The sequence below is a fragment of the Solanum tuberosum genome, unplaced genomic scaffold (assembly GCF_000226075.1).
Source record: "Solanum tuberosum cultivar DM 1-3 516 R44 unplaced genomic scaffold, SolTub_3.0 scf00096, whole genome shotgun sequence".
In the NCBI taxonomy this organism is placed as follows: domain Eukaryota; kingdom Viridiplantae; phylum Streptophyta; class Magnoliopsida; order Solanales; family Solanaceae; genus Solanum; species Solanum tuberosum.
The window spans coordinates 519,805-530,571 of NW_006239025.1; the positions used below are offsets into that span (position 1 = coordinate 519,805).

At 30.2% G+C, this 10,767-nt stretch overlaps 1 protein-coding gene across 1 annotated transcript; it reads right to left on the reverse strand.

The window, feature by feature from the left end:
• Positions 1-3,774: 3,774 nt before the first annotated feature.
• NAM (NO APICAL MERISTEM) lies at positions 3,775-5,783 on the reverse strand. The gene is given in 3 exon segments (NM_001288405.1): positions 3,775-4,365; positions 5,221-5,504; positions 5,597-5,783. Coding segments are annotated over 3 exon segments (1,062 nt in total).
• Positions 5,784-10,767: the final 4,984 nt, after the last annotated feature.

Consider the following 10,767-nt stretch of genomic DNA (forward strand, 5'->3'; position numbering starts at 1 on the left):
CGTGATACACTAGCTGATTGACAACAAATGTGATTTTTTTTGAAAAAGGGTAATATCGAAGGAAAATTACCCTATCACTACGTTTCTTTTTTTTACTGGATATTTATATTAAAATTCGACTAATTTACTTTCACATCAAGTAGGACCTCATTTGAAGATGGCGTTTTTTGAGATTTTTTCATACCGAACTCGCTCTCTTATTGATACCTTTGTTGATGTCAATTTTGCATAATATTTGTTAGGAAATGCATGCTAAATTAGTACTATTGCGAATTTATGCTCAAAAATGTCTTTAATTTGAAAGTTCTTTCATAAACCAAAATAATAAGGTGAAAAACTAATTAAAAGAATGTAGTGTAACGGATTGACGGTGGCTTTATTACTTTATTTTATTTTAGGTTTTCAAACGGCGTAGGATACACATATTAGATTCACGTCGAGACGTCCCATATCAGTGAGTAAACCTCCCCGACAAACGCAATAGAGTCTCAAACATTGATTTAAAATGAAAGAGTATTTACCACTCACTTTGTTACTTTAAGAAAAGAGGAGGTAAATGTAGTAACTGGGCCGCTAATAAGATTAGGATGAATTTTGTTGTACCTAATTTTCTGGCATGAAACCAAATCTAATGGGCTTAGTTGAGCAAATTTCTCAAAACTCTTTTGCAACATGTAATTAAACTCAAGTAACCTTGAAAATTAATTTTCTCTGTTCATAAACTTGTAAGGTTTAAAACTAAGTTATTAAAGTTAAAATATTTCTGATAAGATCGAAAGTTAAAAATTCAAGATCACTCGCTTTTAAAATTATTACGGACCGCGTGACGCTGCAAGCCAGTAAGTCACGCAATAGCGTCGATGATGACACGTACGATAAAGCCATGTCGTGTCTATTTTCCTGTTTTGAGTTCGCGGCTCTATCAACAACTGAATAGTTTACATTGCTTTACAGTTCATATACATACATTAATAAAACAAGACAAGAGTTAAAAATTTATATTTTTATTTGATGAGTTGACCTTAAGATTTTCAGAATTAAATTTATTGTACCTTTAAAATTTGATATTATTATTTTCTTTGTCTATTTGTGATACAATTTCTATTATTGAAATGCCAAGGAAATTCTTTTTGTTACGATTTTCTTTGTGTTTTTCATAAATTAATGTGATTAATATTTATTTTTTTAAGGTTATAGCATTATACTTAATGTAATGTTACGAATAGAAAAGAGGATAGGATGAATCAATAAGAGAGGTGAGAGTGTTTATGTGAATATGTAAGTTTTTTTAAAATTTTTTTTTATGTATATATAGATTTTGAATATTTGAACACAAGATTTGAAATTCTAAATTCAAATCCTAGATATAATTACATTTTTATTTTTCGAACCCGCTTATTGAAAATTCTGAATCCATCACTGTGATGTACGCAGATCTTACTATTACTTTTATGGGGTAGAGAGGTTGTTTACTATAGACTCTCGACACAAAAAAAGTGCGATAAAAACAAAACTGAAAAAAATAAATAACGACAACATAATAACAAGATAAACAAAGCAAAATGAAGAATAACATATACTTTATGAATACTAAGGACGAGTACACTCATTTACTTACTACCCTTCTATCTAAATCATTGACCTCTATACTTTTTTATCTAGTGACATATCATCGGTAAGCTAAACATGTACATATCTTGTCTGATCACTTCTTTGAGTTTCTTTTTTGTTCTATATACATCTATCTCTCTTAAAAATTATTAAAGTCAATCTCTCACACCTTCTTATTAATCCTCGACTCACCATCTCAACTAAAAACTTAAAAACTTCTGTATTCAAACTCACATTAAAAATTAAATAACTTACTCTAAATCATCTCACATTAAATATAATTTACATGATATACTTATATTTCATAATAAATAAATAAAATTGGAATGTTGAATTAAAGTAAACAGTAATGAGTAGAGTGCGTCAGAGGAAAATTGAAAGGTCATATATTGACAAGAGGAAAGGAACAGAGAAGTGAATGGGGAGATCCCATTCATGATTATAAGTTTCCTACCTAAGGCAAATCTCAACCCTTACTTTTCTCTCTTTGGACTTGTGCATTTCCTTTTTATCTCACCTACGCTATATATACTACTTGTCCTTTTTACTACATTTTTATATTATATTTCATGTACCTCAAAGAGTAAAATATGTCCAATATTCTAACAAGTAAATTATTAGTCCATCCGTTTTAATTTATATGATATAAGACGAAATTTAAGTATAAGTATGTGAAGACTTAACAATGTGTTAAAATTATTCGATATATTTGTAAACTTTTTGCATAATAAGTAGGATAAATATTGATAATATCATTAAATATTTGCTACATAGCATTATTCTTAAACTGACTAAAAATAAAAGTATGTCAGATAAATTAACAAAAAATAATAGTAGCATTTAATAATATGATCTCATAATCACGAGATTAATGTTCTTTAGTGCGTATGAAGTACATTTATCTATTCACATCTCAAACTAGGGCTTCAATGTATTTGCAATTATATGGAGCTTTCATATCCATAAACCTGGATAAATAATAAAATTAGAAATTTCATCAAAAATATTTAAAATTAGAGAAGCTCACAAAAATTTCACTAGTTTAAAAGCTAAGTATATAGATATGCACTACTTTGCAATATTACGAATCTTATAAGAGTTTAGTACATCCAGATACATGTATCTCGAAATACATGAGATCAAAATTAGGTATATTTTATTCTAGATATATTGTATACAAGTGGATTCGCATATTTTTGTGATACATATACAGATCTCGCTTGTCATTCTCATACCTCACTCGTGTATTTAGTGCCCCAAATACATGTTTCTAATGTATATCTAATATAGTTTGCATGTATCTGAAAACATAGACAAAACTTGCTCACCTGATCTCTCTATTTCAGTGTATCTAATAGCACCCTGCCTTATCCCATCGTGTGTTATTTTTGCAATGATTTAATATTGAACACACATTTTGTTGTTAGGCAATTATGGATTTTTTTAAGAACTTCACCACACACATACTGGCAGAGTTTCCGTACGCAAAACACCAAATATACGTTGCTCCACAAAAAAAAAACATAATGTAAATAAGTTAAAGTGAAAGCAGGTGTATTCAATTTAATTTGTCTCATTGGCAAACACCGACAATATTCCATGTGGATCCTTACTCTTAGTCCACATAATTTAATCAGCAACAGTAACCCATGCTACCATGCGGAGCTAGATAAGGGAGAGGGGTTCATATAAATTTTTCTGTACTAATTTATAAAAAAATATTTATAGTAGATATCGAATGATTTCTTATATTTAATCCGGACTTCATCATTAATATTTACATGATACTAGAATGTACCTCTTTCATAATTGATTAAAAAAACTGACATTTCAAAGTTAAAAAGGCCAAACAAGTACTCATAGACAAAAAAAATACTAATACCCAGCTAAAAGGCAAGTAAAATCCAAAAATTAAATAATCATCGCTGTTCAATGATAGTCTGAAAATTCTGAAACATCAAGACATATACTATAATCACGTACGAATATAATAGACAAGAAATAATAACATGCATTAAATTACGCCGAACGTTTACAACAAAGTGACAATACTACTAAAGCTGCCACACACAGTACATTCCATACTTAATAAACCAAAACCAAACATTAACACACTAATTACTACTTAATTAACTTCTTAATTAAAATTAAACAATTGCTAATTCAGTAGCTCCACATACAGTCAAGTTCAGACTGTTGAACTTTCTGAGTCTCCGGCACGGTCCAATTACCCATCGGATTAGAAAATCCGCCGTGCATGGAGGAAGATCCGCCGGAGAATAACGGAAGCTGGAGATTCTCATGGAGTGATCTTAAGCTTGGGAAAGTTGAGTTCCTTGTGTAATTGGTGAAATTAGTTGGAGTAGAGTCCAAAATAGAACTGAAACTTGGAGTTGGCTGTAGTGCATGCAAGGTGTTTGTTGAAATGTCGAAGACAGATGATGGATCGAAAGTTAGACTTTGTGTTGTTATTGTAGCAGTAGCAGTTGTGGAGAAACAGGGCACGTGCTCCTTTTTGAAGCTATGATGATCATGATCGCGATCGCCGATTACGATAGCTGTAGCGGAAGTAGCGGTGGTGCTGTACGGGGAGGAATCAAGGAGTGGCGGAAGGTGAGAGACGGAAGACGGTGAACTCACTTCCTGGTACATGTTTATGCTTGAACTTAGCCTTTTTTTGCCGCCACCAGTTGAAGTGGCGGCACCATTAGAACCGGTACTTTTTTGAAAGACCCGCGAGATCACCCACTCGTCCTGTAGTAAAAATAATATTAGAACAATCAAAACGTGAAAGACGAAGTCGGAATTTAAAGTTTCATAAATTCTAGATTTTAGAATTACGACTTCTAAAATTATAAGTAATTGCAGCAAGTGTTAGGTCATATAAATTAAATAAGAACTAGATTTACATATTTAACGAACTTCGTAACAAAAGGTTCATAAAACTCACATCAAGGCCTCTAATTCGCCACCAAAACAAATATACAACATTTTAAAGGGCTAAACCTTCTAATTTGTGGCGTCTAAAAAGCTTATCTTATTATTAAAGAAAGGTTTTTGGTCTAACAAACATTAAGCACATAATCATGAAAGTTAAAAAAATATTTAAATTAATGTCAAAACGCTAGAAGTCAAAATCGAAGAGACTGGTGATTCTACGTAAGCATGCTTACACCTTGTCAAGGCTAATAAAATAAGTTTGAAAAGAGATTATTTTAAATCGCTATCATCATGACAGTATATTATTCTGTAAAGTCTTAATTGCTTTGATCATAAATCATAATAAAAGCAAATTCTTTTTTCGCCTTTATTTCTTTTTCTGTTTTTTTCAGACTACGAATACTTCCGACTTAATCATAAGCAATTGAGACATTGAAAACGAAGTTTCACAAAACTTTCTGCTTCAGAATCTCTGGCTCTATCAGTAATATCAATGATATATTTCTGCACAGAATATCTCCAGTAAATCTGATCTCTTTAACCCAAAAAAAAAAAGTACTGAGTTGTAATACAAAACATGTAGATTAGTTTTTCATCATCAAAATTCATTAATGTATGTGTATCAGTTAATCAATAACCCAAAAATATTCATGCATTAGTAAGTAGTACCTTGGAACTCCTGGAGATGTAGTGATAAGCAAATTTGCCATCAAGGCGATATTCATGCATAACCCAGTTACTTTTTTCTCCTTTTGGAGCTCTTCCTCGATAGAAAACTAGGGTTTTCTTCATACCAACAAGTGCACAAGTTTTTGAACTGAAAATCTCTCTATCTTTTCCAGTAGCTTTCCAGTAACCTGCTTCAGTAGCTCTGTTAGTTCTCAGCCCTGTTGGATACTTCCGATCACGTAGACTGAAGAAATACCATTCTTTTTCTCCCATCTTCGCTTTCCCTAAAAAAAAAAACAAAAAAAAAAAGCTTAAATATGTTAAAACATATGGTAATTTTGCACACTCAAATACTTCGTGAAAAAAAAAATTATACCAGGAAGTTCCCAAGGTTCACATTTGTTGAGATCAACTTCCGCAATAGCTCTAGCAGTGAAGTTGCAGTCCAAAACCTTCTTCAACAAGTAGTAAGTAATAAGTTCTTCATCAGTCGGATGAAACCGAAACCCCGGTGGTAAATGCGGATCACCGCAATCAAACTGCATCTGAAGATAATTCTCCATGGAAAAAACAACAACAAAAACACTAAGAAATGGAGAAACCTAATTTCAAAAAATTTCACACAAAGAAAACACAACACATTATGCAGAAGATAAAGAGTGATTTGAGGGTTATATTATAGGAGAGATGGTAGTGTACGTTTGGTTCATGGGAATTGCAGAAAGATTAGAGTGGGAGGAAATCATAAGGATGGATGATGTAGGTGGGGAAAAGGAAAAATCTGTGCAACTGCCCTGTCCTGTTCTGTTTTTTTATTTTTATTTTTTATAGCTCTGATGATCTTTCTGTACTGTACTATGCTACAGGCTAAGCTAAGGCCCTAATTATCATATCGATAAGCCTAGAGAGAGAAAGAGAGAGGAAGAAAATGGTTATTTTGAGTAGGGGTATAGAGACTTGTGAGTTGTGTGACAACTACTAACCACACGAGTATGGGTAGGGAGGGGTAGGGGAGGGAAAGGGTGATGTATTTATTTGTAAATTTTTGGTTTTAACTTTTGTATGGTAGTGAATAATTTATTATAGATTTAAATAAATTATATATATCAATAATAATGTGAACGTATATCTTAAATATAGTGTAATATCGTTTGGTTGCTGATTAAAGTTATACAAATTTTCTTATAATATAAAGATTAGTTATGCGATAATTTAACTATTATTGATTGTGATTATATAGATTCTCTCATAATTAACTTATACATAATATATCTACTATTTATGCGTGTTTCTAACATGGGCAAAATTAGATAGAGCCAATAGCATTCATCCGAACCTCCTTCGATGAAAATTTACACTACTTATACATGATTATATATATATATATATATATATTGACGTTGAATCTACCTTTTTAGAATAGCTCTAAGACGTTGAACTCTCTTATTGACTTCTCACGTGTTTACTTTCATATTTTGAAATCATTGATGGAAATCATAGCTTCGTCGCTAAATTCTAAATTGCAAACAAAGCAACATACTAATTTGATGGTACATGATTAATTTACCTCCTAAATATAGCTATCATGTCGAACGTAATATAACTCATGCAAGATTTAATACAAACATAGCTAACCTCTAAACTAGCTATAAAACAACCTCTAAGCGGATAGGTGTAATTTAAATTATAGTTACTTGTAATTATATTCTAATGTTTTGATAGTGTAAATAATTTTAAAACTATCATTTGCATAGAATAGACCAAAGACAATTGCAAAACTTATATTTCTCTATTTTGCATCTTTATGGCTTGGTCATCGGTTAATGTTACTAAAAAAGAAGTTGTTAACTATGATAATATTGTACCCATTAAAGGAATTTGATGTGGTTCGATAAGTTAATATAGCGAGGGTCCATAAGATCATTTATGCTTTGATAAAGGCAATCTTATAAATCCATTTGATAAAGACACATATAATAAATTTCATTATAGACGGCGACGTTCATTATTTCAACTTTTAACTTGAAACATGTAACTGAAAGTTTGAAAAAAATAAATATATTTTTTCACTCACAAACATTTAATTGTATTTTCGTGTACAAAAGCAATTTTTACTTTCAATTACTTTTTTTCTATATAAACTTGAAATTTTTACTTTTTTTTTTAATATCAACAAATTAATGTCCACCCCACTACCTGCTAATATATTATATACCAGATAATTAATAATAACATGAGAATCTTAATAACTCAGTAGGTTCATTATTTGACATTTCAACTTGTTGATAATATCTCATTTCTTAATTTCCTTCCTTATTTTTCCTTTCACTACTATAATTTTTTTTTAAAAAGATGAAGGTAATCAATAACAAGAGGTCACAACACCTTCGATTGACCATTTAACTTATTTTATGCATTGAAGCGTACATAACGTAAAAAATTTATTCTAAGCTTACATTTTTTATTGAAAGTTTCAGAATCTTATCTATGGATTCAATTTTTATAACAAAGGAAAGCATAGCCTATCCTTATACCATATACCATTTGATTGAAACAAGTTCTATGTTGCTCACCACTCCTCGAGATCAAAAACGGATCAAACCATTATTAACTATTGTCTATCTATGTAATTTTAACATGTATAACATTGGCAAATATCAAATTTTATAAAATAAAGTTTTTTGTAAGTAAAATATGTGGATGGATTGGTCGAATTATTGGGGTTATGCGTGCGTGCGTGAGGAAAAGTGCAGGTATTGGGTGTGTCAGTGAAGTAAATGAAAGGGAAGGAACAGAAAGTAGTTTTAAAATAGGAGAAAAGTATAGAGTTAAATTAAAGAGTAAAAAAAAAAAAAAAAAAACAGATTTTACCATCTATCCTATAAAGCTGCTTCATATCTCTTCTGTCAGCACACACACTATATATATAATCCAATTGACAGAGACAAAGGTTAAAAATCCATCCAAAATACCTGCTGCATCCCACTCTTTTTTCCTACTCCCTCACCTTCAATTACTTACACAAACTTATCATTTATTATAAACATCTTAGAACAAATTTTTTAGAGTAGTTTTCGTGTGATTTATACGTCACGAGTTTAATATATAAAATAAAGTAGAATTACGTAAGAAAAAATTGTTCTTAATCAGAAGTTTTAGATGTAAAAATCATGTTCTAGGAGTTGTGTTGTTTTCAGAAATGATCTGGACTTAATCGGACTTGAATATGTGTGCAAACTGAACATCTTGATCAAGTTTTTAGAGTAGTAACAAAATTATTTTCATGAGATTTACAAATCACAGGTCACGAGTTTTATCAGTAAAATAAGATATTAATTAAATGTTTTCGTTTTTAATTAGAAGTTTTAGATTTGAATCGCTGAAAATGAAAATAAAATTGTGTAAGGGATTGCCATTTTCACTAATAAGTCTTGTAGTTTAAGCGATCTAAATTGGTCGAGTCACTCTTATAGTTCACGATTGAAATTTAATTTTATCGAATATGTGTGCCAATACTGAACATTGGGTTATAAACAAAAACAATAGTAGTAATTAGGTATTGAAGCTTGTTTTAGGGTGTAGAATGACTATATATATAATATCTTATTGAGGTGCGATTTTTTCTTAGACCTTGAACGATATATTTTGTGCAATGGCATATATATATTATATATATATATAATTATTAGTAATAGTTTGTATATTATCGGTGTATATTTAAAGTATAATGTATAACAGTTATATAATTATAATTAGTATGTAGATAGGATACATAGATTACTTATTTAGTAAACATGCAGGGTAAAATTTCTAAAAGTCAACACTATTAAAGTTTTCTTTTGTTGAACTAATGTATAAATATAAAACACCAATATTTATTAAATGAAAATGAAAAATAAAACCATTTAATATTCTCATTGAGGCTTTAATTAGTCATATATATAATAATACTAATAATTTACTATCATAATTAGTGGATTGAGTGATCCAAGTTGAAAATGACAAGGTAAAGTCTGAAACAATTGATGACCATAACGAGACAATCCGTGAATAAAATGCTAGCATGCCCAAGTTGCTTTCAAACTAATTGAAGACAAATACAATAGAATATTTTTAGGTATACAAATAATGCATTCATAATTTTCATATTCATATCACCATTAACTTTAGCAGTATAATTATTCTCGTACTCCCTTCCTTATTCTTCGATTTTTGTTATTAAATGTTATATTTTGTATTTTAATAATTGTACTATTTTGTTATTGTTACTGTTCCGACCTCGCTTCTCTATTTTCTCTTTATCAAATGCCTTCTTTGAGAGACGGTCTTAGCAAACAAACTCTCTACTTTCACGCGATAATAAGAACATGTAAAATTATATTGAATTTGTTATTATCGATGTTGCGGTAAGAAATTAAAGAGAACCGTTTGTATGAGTAGAAGAGCATTTACAATGAGTTGCCGTTATTATCAAACAAAACTCACGGTGATCTAGCAACTTGCACTGCAAACTAGGAAACTCCAGAAATACCCCGGCCCCCCATGCTTTAAAGCTGCTCTTTTATAGTCAATTTTTTTTTATCATTAATATTTGTCCAACCAGTTGTATAAATTTAAAAAAATATTACTATATGATTTCACAAAAAATTTTATTTGGTACTCATATCACAATTCACAAGATGATAATATAGTTATTTATTTGATTATCGTAACCATCTCATTAATACCTTGAGTGTACACCTGTAATCTGACATTATAATTTTAAATCAACATTTGAATACATAATTTAGGTCATAAATAACTTGTGTGTGCACATGGATTAAATTATTATAATATCAAATCAGTGTTTGAATATAACAAAATTATCGTAACCATCTCATTAATACCTTGTGTGTGCACTTGTAATATGACACTATAATTTTAAATCAGCATTTGAATACGTAATTTAGGTCATAAATAACTTGTGTGTGCACATATAATATGAAATTATTATAATATCAAATCAGCATTTGAATACATGAAATTTAGCTAGCGTTTGATCCTAACTTTTCAAATATTTTTGGTAAATTATATTTGAGTGAAGTTTTACCATGTGTTTGGCCCTAAATTTTCTCAAAAATATAAACTATTTCAAAAATTATGATTTATACCCATAAGTTCTAAAAATTATTTATAATACCCATAAATTTATATTATCATTTTATAATGAATATGTTCTGTTAAAAAATAACCTTATAATATAATGGGAAAATGCATAAGTACCCCCCAGCCTATGCCCGAAATCCCAGAAACACACCTAACCTTTACTAAGGTCCTATTACCCCCCCGAACTTAATTTATCTATAATAGTCTACCTCTTTTCGGCCTACGTGGCACTATCCTTGAAAAAAATGTCAACATGCGCTGGGCCCACAAGACAGTGTCACGTAGGCCAAAAAGGGGTAAAATATTACATATAAAATAAGTTCGGGGGGGTAATAGGACCTTAGTAAAGGTTAGGTGTGTCTCTGGGATTTCGGGTATAGGCTGGGGGGTACTTATGCATTT